This window comes from Corythoichthys intestinalis, chromosome 9, assembly GCF_030265065.1.
Source record: "Corythoichthys intestinalis isolate RoL2023-P3 chromosome 9, ASM3026506v1, whole genome shotgun sequence".
NCBI lineage: Eukaryota > Metazoa > Chordata > Actinopteri > Syngnathiformes > Syngnathidae > Corythoichthys > Corythoichthys intestinalis.
Window position 1 is genome coordinate 41201913 of NC_080403.1, and position 20721 is coordinate 41222633.

The window sequence follows — 20721 nt, forward strand, 5'->3', positions numbered from 1 at the left end:
AATGGATATAAACACTTTCAGATTTTATTAATTTCTTTGACCCTGTTCAATTAACTGAAATACCTTACTAAAAGGGGAGGTTCGCGGGGGTGCTGGAGCCTATCCCACATGGCGTAAAATGCTTATGATCTTTTCTTTCAGGCTTGTTTCATTTTGGCCTCCGATTATGACTAATGGAAAGGGAGTTTTAGCCTTGGTGATGCCTCAGCTCTTTTTTGTTGATAATATAATGAGAGTGGTGCTCAGCTCTGAGGGTTTCACATGAACTAAGAAAAAGTATTCATCATTTTTGGGTTAGTGCAAGACGCATACTGAACTTTTATCCCAATTTACAGACACTCGAATACTGATGCACTACAGGCTGACTCAAGAGGCGATAAAGTAACATTGGATTGAAGCGTAACTGCACAAAGAAGAAATTTTTCAAAAACTTAATTGACAGAATGTCTGGGTATTGAAATAAAACAACATTTGAGGAGAACCGGAGAAGCCTACTCCCAATGGCCTTTATACAGTAGGCCTACAGTAAATAATTTATTAAAATACAGCTGTATGGCACAGAAGCTGATTAAGAATTCAAATTTTAAAAATAAAGTTTGAAAAATGGTTAACGCTGTGTGCGCAATATGAATTAATTTATAAATAGAAGGATACGTTTAGTATGGTATTCCGAAGGCGCATTGAAAGCATGTTATGGCCAAAACAAATCAAAGAATTACATAACGTGACTGCTTTATGACGACTTATAACAAAACGACGTATCAATTCGTATGTTTTATGGTATCGCATTTAAAGTAGTCTTACCTGTACAAACTTCCGTGGACTTTTGACGAAACCTCCAGACACCTGACACTTGATGTTCTAATGCATGGTTGCCAGTTCCAGTTAATGGTTTTTCTGCGCGAGTAGGGGTCGTGTTCCGCTACTCTTTACCAAATATCCCATAATTTCAGTCACGTGTAATTCCTAAAATCTGTCCCAAAAGATTACAAAGCGCTAAAATACACTCTTCTCCTCAATACCACCGACAACAAAGAGTAAAATCACTGATAATTTAATACAACCCTTTAAGTAAATGGCTGCCATTAAATTTTCCAACCTGGCAACGCTTTCCCGGCGAGCACAAATTCGAGGTGGAGTGAAATGAAAGGTGTCACGGGAGTGGAGGAAGTGGGTCATGTGACTTTATGCACCAATGACCTTTGGTGTTATGTTACGTCTACCTGGCTTGGCTGTGCTTGTTGTTACCAGTTTAACGCCGTTGCTTTGTACAAACTACAAGTACAGGAAAAAAAACTATGTACGTTCTTTGTGGAATTGTCATTACAAAGCGAGAAATAGAAGAAACGTAAATTCGTTTAGTAGAGGACGTTTCAATTAAGCATTAACACGTCTTCTTCCGTCAGCCATTTTCCAGGGTGAAGTGTTTGACAATCACTTGCACCGGGAAGAACAGCTGAGTGTTCCTGGTTTTTGCACCTGTGTCACTCACTATTGATAAGTGGACTCGGTGAAGAAAAGTAAAAGGCAGTGCTTTTAATGATGGACTTGATTAGATACTCGGAACATATTAAAATTTGCTGTCACTTTTATCCAATAATTTAATGTTTAAGCAACGTTTGCCTTTTGAGCTGAAATTGAATTATAAATACTGGTAACCATGGAGTTGTTTAATTATACTTTGCATTATTTAAAGAAAAGTGCATCTGTACCTTTTGTCAATGAAAGTTTTTTTTTTTTTTTAAACCACAACTTATTATAACAGCTTGCCATGTATTAAACTTTATATTGTAATTATACAATATATATGGCGGAAAACACTGGTGGAACACTCAAGTTCCGCTCTGAGACCCCCGATTTGGCGAACTTTCAAAATTGTCCGATATACATGTGTGATACATCATTGGAAAGCTTAAAATCTCAATTTTCTGGAGGAGGAAAAATTTGAACAGGAAGGCTTTTTTTTTTTTTTTTTTTTTTTTTTTTTTTATGATTTTAAACAGCAAAACCCTATAAGGAGGTGAGAGCACGCGAGAGCAGAATTATAGACGCCATGACTTTAACTTACCTCCTTTCGATCCAAAAACTCCATGTAGCATGTATCACCGAGTGTCAAGGCACAGCTGTGAATGGCTATAGCTGGATTTTTTGGCTGATTTTATGGGTAAAACATGGTAATATAACAAGGGCCACGATGCAGAAATTGCAGACATCAAGTAGTGGTCGAGATTTTTATATATTTTCCCTTTCAAATTTTTTTTTTTTTTTTTCAATTTTTCTGTTTGGATCGATAATTTATCATCTGCCATATCGGAGAAAATGCGACAATAACAAAAAATACACAATTAAGCGATAGTTATGAGGTAGATATCCGTGACTTTTTTACAGACGGCATTTTTTTCATTGTGACGTAATTTGTATAAAAGTTTAAAATATGTGAGTGAGTAATTTTTTAAAGTCGCTTTTTTAAAAAAAAAACGAACTATGCGACATCAATTAATGATTCTAAGCTAAAAACGACAGACATTTTGAATAATAAATATAATTAATTACCTTAGTTTTATGGCTGGGTTGAAACAAAAGCGGTTGCGCAACGTCTGTAAACGGGGGTTTTCAGGGTAAAACGAACAAATTAAAAATAGTTCGGAGGCTTAATGCGCCATGAATCTGCTATGGCAGCATATAGACATATTGTTCTATCAAACGCAACAGTTGTTTTGGCTTAAAATACAGCAGTTTCTTTTAAAGATGAGTGCAAGAGCAGAAACTGCTTTTTTAGTCTTGTCTGTGTTTTCCACCTTATATCATAAATTATTAATTATATATTATCATTTTATTAAGATTATCTTTTTTCAGGAATCATACAGGGTGTCAATGACACACAACCCAACAGAAAAATGACATAAGAAAACAGGAAGAAACAGAGACTAGAAAAGAATGTTAAAAAGGCCCAAACTATCAGTGCACATCAAACAATATATATCACAAACTTTATAATGCAATTTACAGTGCAGATCAATGTCTTTATCTGTGGCACATCAAGAGTGCCAAAAGTAAAATGAAAACAAATCATTTCTTATAGATAAGTGCTACTACCACCTTGTGCCTACTTTGAGTTTCATGGGAGAGAATTATGAAAAATCTCATGATAAACAGTGGACGGGGCAAAGAAATCATCGTAAAATAATAAAATAAATGAATATTTAAATAAAAAAAGAAATGCTAGGAAAAAGTATAACATATGACTTTTTTTTATTGTCAAATTACATTTTTGTTGTTACTGGTACTCCAAATCACTGTATTTACGATCATACGCCATGCTTTAAGGCAGAAGGGTGGAAGAGTGGTTAGCACATCTGCTTCATAATTCTGAGATCTAAGTGTCAATCCCAGGCTCTGGTGTAGTGTTCTGATGAATGGATAAATGCAGTACAAGCTACCGTATAAAGTGGGCGCAAACTGCAATGTCGATCGCCTATCTTCTCGGAATTTGGGCCATGAAATAATATTTTCTAAAGCTAATGCAATACTTAAAAAAAAAAAAAGTTCAAAGCCAAACGCTTTGGAAAAGCTATTATTTCTTTATAAAAATGAATAACAAATTAGGCACTTGTTGCATTTTGTTCTTATAATACACAAGCAAATTCAGGTTCATTCATTAGTGCTCCAGCTGGGGTCAGGGCGTCCCGTCCCTCTTCGTTGAGCTGACCAAATGAACCGGGTTTTTCCAATGCTGGTGATCTTGTGCCACCTGCTCTGCATCCTCCACAGTAACTCCATGTAGTTGGAGGTCGCTCTCGATGACGTTGAGAATTCGGGTGCGGGACTTCCCTTGTGGTCGCCTCCAGCCTGCGACCTTTGGGTCAAACTGGAGGATGGCTCGTTCCGGATGGTCAGGAGGCAGATGAAGGACATGGCTGAACCAGCGGGCGGGCCGTTTTGCATCCAAAGAAGATGCTCTGGGCTGGCACGTACGGACTCTAAGCACTTCATTGAAAACTCGCTGGGGCCACCTGATGTTCTCGAGTGTTCTGAGAGCCCCTGCTATCAAAGCCATTGATTCTTGTGGCGAGAGTGTGGTTCAGGGGCCATGTTTCTGAGCCATAAAGCAGGATGGAGAGTACGGCGGAGATGTAAATCCGGAGCTTTGTCTTGCATGAGATGGTCTGGTGCCGCCAGAGTGGTTTCCAGAGATACTGCAGGGTAGATGCTGCCATGGCTCTCTGCAATTAATCTCTAGGGTTAGGTCCCTATTATCTTTCACCATGGACCCCAGATACACAAAGTTCTTGACCGGCTCTGCAATGCCACTACCGATACGAATAGGAGGTGGATCTGGTCCATCACCGACATACATGAACTTGGTTTTATTCCAGCTCACTTGGAGGCTGAGCTGTTATTCATGTCAATATCTGCAACAAATTGCCATAGAATTCTCAACACTGTTGTCCTCTTGGGCTTCTAGACTTCTTGATAGCATGATAGAGCAAACGAACCACCATGAAGCTTTGAACCACATGCAAACCACCTGGCTGCAAAGCTTCATTTGGCCATCATTAGTTTTTGTCTTTCCATGCTTCTTAAAAATCCAAATCACTTCCAACCTTCAATTTTAGGTGAGGAATGCTGTAGATTTCATTTATTTTGTCATCCAACATGTAGTGTTGCGAGTACTCCCCCATGCCTCCCAGAATGCATTGCTGCGCTATGGATGTAAATAATGTTCAAAGTTCAGTTACTGTTCTAGTTGTTTTATTACTTGCTAATTATGCTCTTTAGTTTGTTATTATTTGATCATTTTGTTTTGTTTTGGTGAAACCATGAGTATGAATGACTGTAATGACCTGCTCAGACCCATTTATACCTCCAGGGTCCATATACTGAGCTATGCGGGCAAGTGCTTCACATGTGAGCACATCTGTTCCACTTTTCAAATTAAAAGTGTATTGCGTGCACATAATACCGTAATTGTTCGCTTTTATACAGCTGGCCGAATGTTACGAGTAAAAGTGACGGCTGCGGGCAAATGTATTACAGGGATTGCCCACTACTTCGCGCTTGAAACTTCGCGCCCTCCGTCCATCGTGGCAACATTCGAGGCAGCCAGACGTGTTGTGTTCGTGGCAATGAATGCCAAATGTAAAAGGGACTCTGAGCAGTTTGTAATTTCCACATGTCACTCTAAAATTCACAGCCAAGGGAGGTAACAGAAGCATTTAATAAAGCCAGGCATTTTTCTACTACAGTACAGCACTTCATTCTTGTTTAAAAATAATTCGGTGGGACAGTAACCGAAGTAAGTAATCATAATTATTGCATTTGAAGTGTTTAGAAACCGTTTATTTTCAAAAAAGAAAATATATAGTATATATTTTAATTATACTTTGATTTTTAAAAAATGTATCTCTTTCCAATGCTAAATATGAATAAATACATTGAACATACACAAAAAACAAAAAAAAAAAATGAGGGGGTGGGGGTGCGCAACTTTGCGCTTTTTCACTTATCGCGACGGGTTCTGGTCCTCATTAACCGCGAAAAACGAGGGATCATGAGTGGAACAGTTTAGATCAGACTTTTATTTTTACATTATGACAATTGTCGATTTATATTTTTTCGATCGTGAGAAATGAAAGAATGAAAAAATAAAATAAATAAATAATAGAATAAAATGAAATTTTATAGAGCTGTCCCGATCCGATCACGTAATCTCTCACTCTCGCTCCTGCGCTTTTCTTGGTCAGGCAGTGCACTGGAGTTGCTTATTTAAGTTAACGATGATGGACAGACAGTTAAGGTTCGATCTTGCCAGCGACGCTTGTAAGCCAAGACTTCAAAGCGCCGCATGCGTCAACATCGTTTAACTTGTTAAAACAGTTGCTGTGGCAACTCAATGTGTGTAAGTGAGCAGCTTGAGTGGATTTGAGTGGACTCACTAAATGAAGCATTTAATAAAGACAAGAATTTTTTTTCAAACTTTTTATTTTTTTTTTAAGGATTTGGCGTCTATCCTTTTTTCTTGTTTAAAAATAATTCTGTGGCCCTGCCCCACCCTGGGGTAGGTGGCCTTTTGGAGGTCCTGCTGTGTTTCGCGGTGGCTGGGGGGCTGCGACTTGTGGGTCGGGTGGGTGGGCGTGGGTAGGCGGTGCGTCCCCTCTTCCCATCCCTGAAGACTGGTAGATGGGGCACGGGTGGCCCGGGGGACCACCCTGGATCCCTGGGGGGTGGCGATGGCCCCATTGGGCCACTGGGCTGGAGGAGGGATGGGCTGCGCTGGCTTACTGCCCCCTCCCCCTTCCAGCTGGGCTGGAGGAGGGCTGGGGCCTTGGGGTGGCACCCACGCTGCATCTCCATTCGCCTGCTGGACTATCACGTTAGATGGTACTCACGCATGACTAAGTGAAATTAGACACACTCAAGTAGGAAACCTCTGTCTCAGGATTAGCGAAAAGACAGCATAGAATAGGATGCCAACATACTTACACTTGCAAGGGATTCACACAAATACTGGGTGTTAGACCACATGGATGATTTAGGTACACTTCACACCTTCCAATCACTTATCTCTCAGACCCCCCCCCCCTTTCCTTGGTTATCAGGCCCCCCACATGGTGTCAACCGGAAATACAACTTGCTAGCGATAGCTCCAACATATTCATAGTTAGTTAGAGTAGGCGATTAATGTATTACTTGTTGTTGTTTGTGCTTTTTCGGTCTCTCTCCCTCTTTTCTTTTGTTCCTCCATATCCCCTTCCTATTCACTGCTTTCTCCTGATGAACGAGGTATGTTGAATGATCACAATGGATGTTTGTCATACTCCTATGTGCTATATTAAAACTTTTCAGATCAATCGGACACTCAGATCTCCATTCTCCGTGTCAAGCAGCTGAACAGGACAGGTTAAAAAAATAATTATTATTCAGTGGGACAGTAACGTGTTTAAAACCTATCATAATTACTACATTTGAAGTGCTTAAAAACCATTTATATAAATATATACATAAAACTGTTTTTAAATTATACTTTGTAGGGTTAGGGTTACTTTGTATCTCTTTCCAATGATAAATCAGAATAAATATATTGAACACACACACACACACACACACACACACACACACACACACACACAAATGTTAGACTAAATTCTTTTTTGGGGGGCGGGGGGGTTCTAGTCCCCATTAACCGCGAAAAACGAGGGATCACTGTACTCATCTCCTCCCCTTCTTCTCGTCCTCCTCCTCCATCTGCTTCTCTCTTCAGTCTATGGTCGCGCCTCTGTCCGCAGCAAACCGCGCGAGGGCTACTCCCACGAAAAACAACCGCACAACAATCATCGAAACGTCGAGTAAACACCGTGATCTAATGTCAAAATGGTTTCCACGAGGACATAGGAGGTCTTTGAGGCGACGCTGGCCACCGAGTGGTTGAAGAAGATGATCTCTTGGCTCGGGGAGGCTGTGCTGTTGCTGCTGCGTGGGGGAGTGGGTCCTTACATCCTGTGGCGTTTCCTGTGTTTGTAAACTAGACGCTCTTGGAAAATCGTCGGCCCGACCTGAGCTACAAGGTAACCGATCACGCTTTGATTAGCTTTTTCTGCAGTTGGTGGATTTTCTCGATTAATTTTCTGCTCCGCTCTAGACGACCTCCGAAGGGCCAGGGTGATAGAGAGACATTTACTCGATGTTTTAGCTTCGATGGCTAACGTTAGCTTGTGCGTCGAGAGGGGGAGTCTGCACGACGGCCATTATGAGCGTCGTTATCGCCTCATCTAGTCTCAAGCGACTCGTGCTTTGTCTTCAAGATTCACGCAGAGAATTCAGTTGTTTTACCGTCGCTTCGCGACGGATACTTTTGTCGGCCTCCTATGTGTAATAAATGATTAAATGACGGAAAATAACATGCGAGATGTAAGATTGTAGTGGCCCGTTCAACCTCTGCTCAACCAGCGTCAGGCTTGGTTGCAGAGCGAAGGCCAAGCCCAGCAAAATGCAGAAAATACATTTCTGTTCCTCAGGAAAGAAATGTGCTAGAAAAGTACCACCATCGTACCCATAACATATTTCATAATGTATACTTTTTGTCTGCAAAGTAGTGTTGTTCATTTTATTACTCAGTAACAAGTGGTATGAAGGTTAGCTAAGCAAAGCTAATGTAGCATTCAAATACTTGATGTATATGTTTAACTTTGGTTTTGAATATAGTACTTGATTTTAACGAATTATAAAATACAGTACATGCATTAGGCTCAGTACAATAGATATTCGCAATTATGGACCCTTCTCGTTATCAAAAGCTTTGCAAAGATCGTGTTTAGCTCGTTGCTTAAGGTCAATTTAGTGTAGTCCGAATGTCTTTCAAAATCTGAGAAATCATTCTTAGCCATTCGAAGTTGACTACACGTCAGTATTTTTCCCCATTTTTTTTATCCAACAAAATTAGTCTACACAAAGAAAAGAGCAACAGAATACGTTTGTTTTGAAATTTTACAACACTGTGGCTGATTAAACGCCATTTCCCCATATAAATCCATATCACAAGTACCCCGTCAAACTGTCCCATGATATTTATGTTGTCAGTTCTTGCCATATATTTCTGTGCTGCTTATTGATCAGGAATAAATTAGTACCAATACCAAATGTAAATTAGGATTGTTAACACGATCATCACATTTTACTGTAAGATCTTTTAAGACAATAAATGAATGTCCCATTATAATGCAAAATTATACAATTATGTCAATAATTTTGTGAGATGGGTATTATATAAAAGTACATGTATAGTACCAAAACCCAAAACTTGCATAAACATGACCAATAGAGAACACATAGCTATAAAGACAAGTGATGCTGTTGTGATTCCATGTGTTGTCTATTTCATCCACATCCTCCTCTTCTTCAGTTTGAATGCTAGATGAGTGAGGTGGGTGTGGCTTCCCACCAGCCTGACCATCCTGACTGACGGCTCTCTGGATGACCTTGTCCCCACCCCTGTCCCTGCGCTCACACACACCGTTACCACAGCAATGTCACATCTGCCCAGCAGCTCAGTCCGCGACCATATGAAATGGGTTTGTGTTTTATAACACCAAAGTGGTTGCAAGTCACTTTTGATGATCAGTCTTATGTCACTCAGGATGTTGTCGTTGATAAATGCAATGCAATTAGCTGCAAGTCAACAGATGGTTCATCTTAAATCTGATCTGTAACTTTCCAGGCCGGTCTGCTTGGCTGCGAAGCGGTGCTCTCCAGCATGGCCTTGATGCAGGCGAGCACCATGGCAGCTCCACCCAAAAAGATGATGGCGCCACTCGGACATACACCGCCTCAGAGAGACGGACCTGACCGTGGTCCCCAGAGTCACATGATCCTGCCGTCTGGCATGAGCTGTCCACCTCTGGTTAGGATGATTCACTTGAAAAAATATGGGCAGGGAAAACGCAAGAAAAGTGTTGATTTTTTTTTTCTTAGTACCAGGCAAAAACTGCACATTTTCACTACTGGATTTGTAAATAATAAGTGTTCGAAATTTGAATAGGTTTGAAAAACCAGTCATTTAAAAATATTTTTCTCCTCTGTGTGCTTTATTTCAGCTGATCCGGAAGGAAGGTGAATTCCAAGCTCCGCGCCTGCTGGACGAGAAGGACATGAGGACCAATGAGGACCTGCAGCAGAAAAAAAAGAACAGGAAATCAGTGGCGCCCTGTAAAGTGAGAGAACAAGAGGGAAGGGGAGGGAAGGTCAGTGGCTGTGATTGCAAAACAGGGAACAGTCTCGGAGCGCTCCCCCTCTTGGGGCTCTCCCTAGTCTGCACATTTGTTTGTGTGTGTGTGGGGGCGGGGGGAGGAGCGCATGGAAGACATGGAGGGGGTAGAGGCTCTGGAGAGGAAAGCAGGGGGGAGGGGAGTAGGGCTGAGCAGTGCACAATAACAGCAGTTGTGTGCATAGCACGGGGAGCAGCACCATGGCCGTTTGGAAGGGATTGTAAATTCATCCCCTTTCTGGAAAAGTTTTAAAATACACCTCGATTGTAGGATAAAAATATCAGACTCGTATTACTATTCATTAACGAGATTGTCAGGAAAAGGTATGGAAACAAACATTAGTTAATGACTGGTGCACAAGGTGTGTTCCTGAACAACTGTTTATTATTGTCCTTCTCAGGGCACAGGTGGAGATGAGAACGGTCCATCTTCCAAAGTACAGAAAAACTTTATTTGTGACCACTGTTACGGAGCGTTTAGAAGTGGATACCACCTGAAAAGACATATCCTCATTCACACAGGTATGCTTCATACTAATAACCTTAGTGCTTTAAAAACGGCACATCTATAATGGTCTGGATATAGCACTGTGCAGCAACTGTAAGGTTTAAAATGGCCTGTTTGGTATAATAGGTTTTGCCTCACAGTTTTAGTGGTTTCTGTGGGGGCTTGAACTAAAACTGGTGCTCTTCGGTTTAGGGGAGAAGCCGTATGCTTGTGCCGTATGTGACATGAGGTTTATTCAGCGTTACCACCTGGAGAGACACAGCCTCATTCACACGGGTATGCGTCTTTTAACCGTACCCATATTGCATATATACTCCGGACTACCTTTCAGTATGACACTTGAAATAATGGTCGGATGTTCAGAGTTCATTTTGTCTGTGGACAGTAATTTCCAACAAAGCCACCACGCAAAAAAATCTGATCTGTCAGATTTTTGTGAATTTTATACGTCAGCATTTTAAGTCTTCTATTTCTTCAGCATCAAGTAAACCTGCTCCAGACAGTGTGTCACATTGTGGTCCATCAGTGCCAAGTCCACTAATAAAAACCCTTGCTTATGTAGTTTTGCTTGTGTCATGTGTTGTTTCAGTGCAGCTTTTACTATTTGGAATACTATAGATCGCACAGACTACATATGCACATTGTTTTTTTTCCTCCCCCAAATCAAATATGTGTGGATGCTTCATACTGTCATCTGTGGTTTCTTGATCCTGAGTCAAGATTTTAAGGAAGACAGAAGTGACCTTTTTACAACCACGCTTAAACTACATTTAGTCTTTTATGCATTAGTGAGTTGAAAGACTATTTTTTTATAGTTGGCTAGAATGTAGGAATAGAAAGTTTTTAAAAACCTGTCCAAACCTTTAATAACGTATGTCATTTTTCCAGATTTTTCACGCAACACAAAGAATGAACCATTTGTTTCATTTTTGATTCAAAACATTACCTCATACAGGAGCTGGTGTCATTTACATAGGATTATCATTAGATACATAAATATAATACATATAATTATCTGTCTTTAATACCTATTAGATCAGACATGTCCAAAGTCCGGGCTGGGGGCCAAATGTGGCCCGTGGTCAAATTTCATCCGGCCCCCAGCCTCTGTCCTAAAATCAATAAGGTCTGGCCCGCACACCGACTTAATAAACTGGTCAGCAGTACTTTTACCAGCATATGAAGTAGCTTACACACTAAATGCTGCTCCTCATTTACCCACTAAAAGGCAGCAGCATTCGACATTTCCCCATGTGACCCTTTACTTGTACGACATGTACGACAAGATTACAGGGAAGATACGTTGTGAGAAATTGAAGCAACTTGAAGCTAGCTTGTTTCATAGTACTATTTCGCAAGAGCCCGAGAGTCGAAAGAGAACGCCACAAAGGCTAGTTGTGAGAAAATAATAAAGCAAATGTGACGCACAGAATGGCTTGCTAAAATTTGCTTAAATATATTGTTCTTAGGGCTGTCAAATGATTAAAATTTTTAATCGAGTTAATCACAGCTTAAAAATTAATTAATCGTAATTAATCGCAATTCAAATCATCTATAAAATATGCCATTTTTCTGTAGATTATTGTTGGAATGGAAAGATAAGACACAAGATGGATATATAAATTCAACATACTGTACATAAGTACTGTAGTTGTTTATTTTAACAATAAATCAACAAGATGGCATTAACATTATTGACATTCTCTTAAAGCGATCCATGGATAGAAAGACTTGTAGTTCTTAAAAGATAAATGTTAGTACAAGTTATAGAAATTTTATGTTAAAACCCCTTTTAATGTTTTCGTTTTAATAAAGTTTGTAAAATTTTCAATCAAAAAATAAACTAGTAGCTCGCTATTGTTGATGTCAATAATAATTATGGTGCTGAAGCCTGAAACCCAGAAAATCAGTCGCACCCAAGCGCCAGCAGAGGGCGGAAAAACACCAAAAAACACAAGTAACAAGTGGAAATGACACTTTGCTGTCATTTTAATCTGTTTGAGCGGGGCATGTGCGTTAAATGCGTCAAATATTTTAACGTGATTAATTAAAAAAGAATTAATTAACGCCTGTTAACGCGATAATTTTGACAGCCCTAATTGTTCTACGTAAAAAACGTCAGCCAAGGTCGGCCCCCCACATTTTTACGACACCAAATCTGGCCCCCTTTGCAAAAAGTTTGGACACCCCTGTATTAGATTGAAACATCTCAGTATGTGTGCAATCATATTAGCCTTGTTTGATGATGTGAGATTTTATTTTGCAGCCATAAGACTAGTGTTTTCAAGGCTTTGAGGCGCCAAGACATCTGTTTTACAATAGAAACACCTAATGGTAAATCACCAAACATAATTCAAAAGTATGCATTATGAATTAACGATCATGTCTATTTAGTTACAGAAATACCGTACTTTACTCTGTGTGGCAACAGGTATACAGATATGTATAGTATTTGTAATACCTGTCACTATAGCTATGTCCCTAGCATATTTGGAACAAAAACTAAAAAAAAAGAATAAAAGTAATACTCATTCATTATGTTATGTTGCAGTTAACAAATACTTGAAATTTTAACCGTAAATACACTAAGATTAGTTGTAACAAGTGGGGGCGTTGGGCATGTTTTGGTCTTCACCAGCTGGCCAGGGTTTCAGTTAATTCCGTGATTTGTCAGTATTTGTGACCCTTGAACAGGTTTGAACATCTAGACTGAAAAATCGACTGAAACCGAGATAAACATTGCATTTTTCCTAAAATCCAATTCATTACTCGGTGAATTCCATATGATTCTTAGTAAGCATTGTTTTTTTATGTAAAAAAAAAGCAAGATTTTTTTGATGGTGGACTTCAAAATTGACTCTTGGACCATGGTGTTGGTCCTCAATAAAAGGGGCCGTTGTGCTGTTTTTTTTTTTCAATTTTTATGTTGCAAAAACACTTTTTTTTTCTATTGAAAATCATTGCATGGACATCAAGGGACTATTATACTATAGAAGGACAACTTTTTTTTACGAATTTTCACATTAACGTAAGTAAATTGACTTTACTAGAATGTGATTGTTTCACTAAAAATGTGCTTTGACATCAAGATTATTTTTAAAGAGAGGCCAAAGCAAAACAACATACCGGTAGATGTGTATTTTTCTAATTCTTGAAAGATTTTAAAGACAATTCTCGTTCAGTTTTTTTTTTTTTTTATAACAAATCATTCTTCAGAGAAAAAAATACTTTTTTTTTTTCCCCGAGAAAGTATAATGATACCAAATATACATAAGATAATTCAAGATCAAAAGTAAAAAAAAAAATATTCCAGACATATTGAGTATAGAAAAGCTGTCCCACAAAATCACTGTATATATTTAGAACAAGTCAACTTAAATGAGCCACATGTAGACATTTATGTTGATAGGGACACCAGGAAAATATTCACCATTTTCATTAGAAAATAAAGAGTAATTGCATCCTGAGTTTGGCATCTTAAAAAAATCCAGTAATAGGTGTCATGCTATTTTTTGTGACATCCATTTGTGAGGTTGTCAGACCTGTAGGATGAATGATTGAAGCTCCATACTACTGCTTTTTACATGCCCGGACTGTGTCCCCTGTGGTAGACCCACTTTGCATGAAAATAATTATTTGTTTGTATATTAATATTCAACAAAACTAATTTACCGTGGTGTCCAAAACACAACAACCCTTTTATGTTGTACGTATAATATTTTTCTTGAATTTGACGTTTTTGTTGTTGTTCTCATATTGGCCTTAAAATCAGTTCTCAACCCAATTTTTCATCGCAAATTGCTGTAATTAAAGGATGCTAACTTAAATTGTTTCATGTCCACAACGCAACGTACGTTACAAGCGGTGGCTAACCGTGAACACTAACACTCGGCCAGATCCAGTCCATCTGCATCACAGCTTTTGTCTAACCATCGTCAATCAGAAGAATGATAATTTGCAAGATAATTTATGTAAGATATGATTGCACTTTGTGTGCCAAATTGCTTTGTTGTGGATACCTTGCGACATCCGTTATTTACACAAAACCAGAGCTATGTTGAAATGTAGTTTTCAGAATCTTTTGTCAATATATTATTCTTATATTATTTCTTATATTGGTACATAAGCTGCGATCTAGGGAAAAGTGCTTGACAAAACATGACATTTCAATAGAAATTTGACTCCTTTTTCACATTCTTGTGCGCCAGTATTAGAAAAATACAAAATTTAGAACTGTGTCTTAATCACTCTTCTACCGAAAAGCTTGACATTCTAATCACATAGTTTTCTGACTATGGACATTCTTGGTATGTTGTTGATTATAGAGTTATCACCACAATGTTGGAGGTGGGTAGAGTAGCCAAAAATTTTACTCAAGTAAGACACTAGTTTTACTTCACAATACCATTACTCAAGTAAAAGTAAAAGTAGTCGTCCAAGAAATTTACTAGTAAGTAAAAATGTATTTGGTGAAAAGATTACTAGTGATGCACGACAATACATTTTTCAACCGATATCGATAACCGATAATTTCCTGCCCCTTCCACCCGATAACTGATAATGTCACGCCGATAATTCTATTCAAATATGAATGTAAAATTTTTAAAGTATACAAAGATCAAATGTTACTGTGCAAAAGTGTAATTTAGTGCTATTTTTCTCCACATCAAATGTGAACAGGTAGTAAATTCCAACAACTAAACAATGGCAATGACGTTGTGTAATGGTAAGCTTTTGGCAACAATTACTGAGAGAGTAAACACCCAAGTTGCACAAAAATGCCTTTAAAAGTAAGCCATTCCTAACATATATCACATTACTACACTGCAAAAACACCTCCTTAAAACTAGCACAATTGGACAAAACTGTTGATTGCGCACATTTGGAGGCTAAATCAAGTATATAATTATCGGATTGCATTATCGGTTGAATTTCGTTTTATCTGGATTATCTGTGTGACGTCATAATTGCCATTATCGGCTGATAATTATCGGTGACCGATATTATCGTGCATCTCTAAAGATTACTAAATTGTTAAGTAACATTGTGAGTGACTACTCACAATGTCAGATTTTTTTACATAAAATTGTATTTTCTTTTTTGCTGCACATCATCATCAATTTGAGCTGTTATTATTATACTGCCAAAAACTACACAAAAACCATCGAGTTCCGACTAGGAAAATCCCCAGAAATGAAACATCACCCATCCAAATAGTATGAGTGCCCCCTGGTGGAGAAAACACTTCCTACCATAAAATTAAAACAATCATATCTCCGGTTTTCCGTGCTGTAAGGAAAGTTGAAATCTGCAAGTAATGTTGATGCAGTAATGTAGCGCTCCCTTTGAAATAGTTTATTTTTTACGGTGCTTTAAAGATGCCACGTGATTGAACAAGCCAGCGTGGTCAAAGGATTTCCAACTGCAAGGCTGTGTGTGGTCATGTGACAGTATTGTTATGTCTGCTTGGTATAATGGAATCGTGCGTATATTGTTGTGACATCTTATTGGGGAAACTGGTAGAACTGCTGTGGGCATCTCACGTAAAAACCAAGTAAAATCTAATATGTAAAATAAAGAGGAAAAATATAATGACTCTAGTACCGCCCAAAGTAGCAGAGTAAGAGTAATGTTTCAAACTTACTCAAGTAAAAGTAAAAAGTATGGCGTGATAAAACTACACTCAGAAGTACATTATTCATAAAAAGTTACTCAAGTACATGTAACGTGTTACTGCCCACCTCTGCATTTACATAATACAGTATTGTGGAATTTTCAGTGTCGTTGAAATGTTTCGATACTTCTTGGTGAATCGGCAATTTTTGATCCTAGACAAGTTAGTTAATAACTTGTTCTACAATTATGGTAATACTTGAATGGATGTGCTTCAAGTGTTGCAGGGAAATATGGCTATGTCACTGCTCTTTTTTAGTGAGCTGGTGTCAATTTGTGTTGGGCGTAGGCATGTGCCGGTATAAGATTCTGACGGTATGATGACCTTAAGCTAAAATATCACGGTTTCACGGTATCATGGTATTGCAATAACAGCTCTAAAATGTGTTACTTTGAGATACAAACATAACAAACTTTTCCATTGAACAGAATTTTGATTTTTCAAAACATTTGCAAATTGGAACATAAGTATACGTAATGTTAAGTTAAAATACCGTAATAATAAAAATAAAGAAAATAAAATGACTGAAATATTCTAAATAAAATTAAAATAACTGCAGTATTTTGGGTGAGCCTAAACCCACAGCCACAACTCAACGTTACCATCAGAACAAAAATAATGAACTATTTTCCATAAAAAATCACGTGTGTATGACTCGTATCATGTTTACATCATACACACACTCTTTCTCAACACAGACAGTTGCCAGAGAGAGAAAAAAACACCACATTTTACCACCGCTAGACACACTAAACACGCTGGAGTTAACTCTCGTAGCTGGTGGGAAATGTTCATGACATTGTTTACTAACCTTTAGTTATGAATAAATACTAAATTACATTGGTTTATTGGCTCCTCAGCAGCCACCCTCCGCAAACATGTTTTACATATTGGTTGGCCCTCCTCCTCTAAGCTGCGGTTGTCTGTAACTTTTCTGTAGCCGAAGTATTTCCATACCAGCGATTTTGTTTTCTTCGATGGGGGAAAATTTTTCAGGATTTTGACATCAGGCTTTGGCATCTTTGTATGCGTTGTGTGTTTTTGCGTTTAGTCTATGGCCTGTTGTAATACCGTTTGACTTCAACATTTTTGAAAATTATATTTTATATATATATATATATATATATATATATATATATTTTTTTTTTTTTTTTTTTTTTTAAATAATTCATAATTATTGTGTTTGTGTTTGAATTACGCTTACAATTTATTATAGGGGAACAACATGTTACAGTTGGTTTGTAGAGTTGTCATTTCCTCCAGCATTTTTACTGAAGCAATTTCATGGTGAGTTACCAATAGTCCTTTGATGTCCACCCACATCTACATGCACATTAATGACTGCAGCTCATGTAGCTGAGCTGTAATTATCTCTGGCTTTTTAGTTGAGGCTTTTAGGAAAATGTTTAATGTTGTGTGTTTGGAGCAGGAATTGAATGACAAGTTTAAATACCAGATTAAGTCATCACTTTGGAGTCATGCCTAAAACAAAAAAAAAATTGTCTCAAACAACACTTCATCATAGTCACTAGTGGCGCGAATGTGTTCTGCTTCTGTCGGCCAGTGTGATAGCTGTATCCCACATTTCTTTGCTGTCTTGCTGCTGCTGATTTGTGTGTCTCGTTCACGCATGCTTGGCTCACATCCCGTGGCTGTTCTTGTGCCATAATTCCACACAACAAATTCTTCCAATTACCAAGACAATTGGATTTAAGAAAGAATTTAATGATTGTCCCTTTTAATGCCAAAACGAGGTCGCCGCTAATGTGTTACTTTGTGTATATAGGGGTGAAGCCGTATGCTTGCTCCATGTGTGACATGAGGTTCTTCCAACGTTACCATCTGGCAAGACACAGCCTCACTCATACTGGTATGCGTCTGCTTACTCTAGCTTCTCCGGTAGATGTTTGTAGAAGTTCCTCCACTCAATTCAAAGTAAAGATATCATGGCGTTAGTTGACTTAAAAGTTTACATATCTTGAAATATTAGGAAGAATAACGATGTATCCAGACATGTTCCGACAGCCAATTATAAAAGAAGTCTAGTATTACGTGTACACGTAACAGTACGAAACGTCAGCTTTTCCCCCGCTGAATGCTCTACCATGACTCTTGTCAGCATTTTTCTGTTGCTAAAAACAAATCTTCAAACACATTTTAATGTGGCTCACAGCAATATGGGCATTGTACACGTAAAAACATTAGTTGCTGGGAGAATGCGTGTATGAATCGGAGCCACCGTGAGGGAAGAGTTGATGGTTCTGATTTGTTGTTTAAAGCTTATACTGATATACTTTTTGTGTGTAGGGGTGAAGCCATACGCTTGCTCCATTTGTGACATGAGATTTTTCCAACGCTACCACTTGGCAAGACACAGTCTCATTCACACTGGTATGAGGTTGCCCTTCTTTGATCCATTTAAAACTTCATACTGGCCTAAGTCATTTACTCTCTTCATTGGCCTTTTCAGGCCTATTTTTTTTAGTACTTGTTACTCTTCAACTTGAAACTGTTGTTCAAGAGCTTCCACGGAGTCGCCACATTTTGACCTTAGCCCAAAGAGAAACTTAAAGTTAGAACTTTTTCAACCTGTATTGTGAAAGACGAAACAATAGGTCATTGCGTGTAGTGCCGTATACTTGTGCTAGTGCCCTTGGCATGTCTGGATACATAATAACAGGGTGTGTCCTGTAGATATCATTGTGGTGTTGCGCTTTTCTTTTTACAAAACTTTTTTTGCTCTGTGTGTACAGGGGTGAAGCCATATGCTTGCTCCATGTGTGACATGAGATTTTTCCAGAGGTACCACCTGGCGAGACACACTCTGACACATACGGGTACATGTTTATTCTTAACCCCTCTCACGTTACCACACAATGGAGTGTTGTAGTGTATAGGCCTCACCCTACCTGTCAGAGCACTAAGAAACCTATGCCTTTCCACTGCACGATACCTACATGGTTCTCCTCTCTATTGTCCTACTTTTTCTGTCAAAACATGGTACCTATACCATGTCAGGTTCCAAGCATGGCGTGACGAGACCATAAGTGACAAAGTGCTGCAGATTTTTCATCCTTGCATTTTTGTGACATTTGAATAAATAAATAAAAAGAAAAAATACGGTGGGGCAAATAAGTACGGTATTTAGTCAACCACCAATTGTGCAAGTTCTCCTACTTGAAAAGATTAGAGAGGCCTGTAATTGTCAACATGGGTAAACCTCAACCATGAGAGACAGAATGTGGGGAAAAAAAACAACAGAAAAACACATTGTTTGATTTTTAAAGAATTTATTTCCATATTAGAGTGGAAAATAAGTATTTGGTCACCTACAAACAAGCAAGATTTCTGGCTGTCAAAGAGGTCTAACTTCTTCTAATGAGGTCTAACGATACTCCGCTCGTTACCTGTGTTAATGGCACCTGTTTTAACTCATTATCGGTATAAAAGACACCTGTCCACAAGCTCAGTCAGTCACACTCCAAACTCCACTATGGCCAAGGCCAAAGAGCTGTCGAAGGACACCAGAGACAAAATTGTAGACCTGCACCGGGCTAGGAAGACTGAATCTGCAATAGGTAAAATACTTGGTGTAAAGAAATAACTGTGGAAGCAATTATTAGAGAATTGGAAGACATACAAGACCACTGATAATCTTCCTCGATCTGGGGCTCCTTGCAAGATCTCACCCCGTGGCGTCAAAATGATAACAAGAACGGTGAGCAAAAATCCCAGAACCACACGGGGACCTAGTGAATGACCTACAGAGAGCTGGGTCCACAGTAACAAAGGCTACTATCAGTAACACAATGCGCCGCCAGGGACTCAAATCCTGCACTGCCAGACGTGTCCCCCTGCTGAAGCCAGTACACGTCCAGGCCCGTCTGCGGTTCGCTAGAGAGCATTTGGATGATCCAGAAGAGGACTGGGAGAATGTGTTATGGTCAGATGAAACCAAAATAGAACGTTTTGGTAGAAACACAGGTTCTCGTGTTTGGAGGAGAAAGAATACCGAATTGCATTCGAAGAACACCATACCCACTGTGAAGCATGGGGGTGGAAACATCATGCTTTGGGGCTGTTTTTCTGCAAAGGGACCAGGACAACTGATCTGTGTAAAGGAAAGAATGAATGGGGCCATGTATCGAGAGATTTTGAGTGAAAATCTCCTTCCATCAGCAAGGGCATTGAAGATGAGACGTGGCTGGATCCCAAACACACAGCCAGGGCAACAAAGGAGTGGCTTCGTAGAAGCATTTCAAGGTCCTAGATTGGCCTAGCCAGTCTCCAGATCTCAACCCCATAGAAAATCTGTGGTGGGAGCTGAAAGTCCGTGTTGCCCAACGACAGCTCCAAAACATCACTGCTCTAGAGGAGATCTGCATGGAGGAATGGGCCAAAATACCAGCAACAGTGTGTGAAAAGCTTGTGAAGAGTTACAGAAAACGTTTGGCCTCCGTTATTGCCAACAAAGGGTACATAACAGTATTATGATGAACTTTTGGTATTGACCAAATACTTATTTTCCACCATGATTTGCAAATAAATTCTTTAAAAATCAAACAATGTGATTTTCTGTTTTTATTCCCACATTCTGTCTTTTATGGTTGAGGGTTACCCATGATGACAATTACAGGCCTCTCTAATATTTTCAAGTGGGAGAACTTGCACAATTAGTGGTTGACTAAATACTTATTTGCCCCACTATACATGCTAGTGTAGTATACCATGTTGAATTCATTCTCCACAGTCTCCACTTTGCTATATATTGTCCATACA

The 20721-nt window shown here is 39.0% G+C and overlaps 2 protein-coding genes across 21 annotated transcripts in view; one reads left to right on the plus strand and one right to left on the minus strand.

The window, feature by feature from the left end:
• Positions 1-1157, minus strand: part of LOC130921364 (LIM domain and actin-binding protein 1-like) — a 32626-nt gene extending 31469 nt beyond the window's left edge. Inside the window, exon 1 of one of the 2 annotated variants that reach the window (XM_057845160.1) lies at positions 805-1157. The gene's annotated coding sequence lies outside the window, so the exon portion shown is untranslated. The remainder of the gene's footprint in view (positions 1-804) is intronic. The other variant, XM_057845159.1, reaches the window with a different exon arrangement.
• A 6064-nt stretch (positions 1158-7221) lies between these two features.
• The window catches only part of znf740a (zinc finger protein 740a), a 35078-nt gene continuing 21578 nt past the window's right edge, over positions 7222-20721 (plus strand). For 4 of the 19 annotated variants that reach the window (XM_057845172.1, XM_057845166.1, XM_057845168.1 and 1 more), the window contains exons 1-9: positions 7226-7565; positions 8900-9068; positions 9215-9397; positions 9591-9737; positions 10162-10282; positions 10461-10544; positions 17729-17812; positions 18250-18333; positions 18696-18779. In XM_057845172.1, coding sequence (XP_057701155.1) covers positions 9024-9068; positions 9215-9397; positions 9591-9737; positions 10162-10282; positions 10461-10544; positions 17729-17812; positions 18250-18333; positions 18696-18779 — 832 coding nt within the window. In that variant the 5' untranslated portion in view covers positions 7226-7565; positions 8900-9023. Of the gene's footprint in view, positions 7566-8899; positions 9069-9214; positions 9398-9590; positions 9738-10161; positions 10283-10460; positions 10545-17728; positions 17813-18249; positions 18334-18695; positions 18780-20721 lie in introns of all 19 variants that reach the window. The other 15 variants (XM_057845177.1, XM_057845181.1, XM_057845179.1 and 12 more) reach the window with 10 other exon arrangements.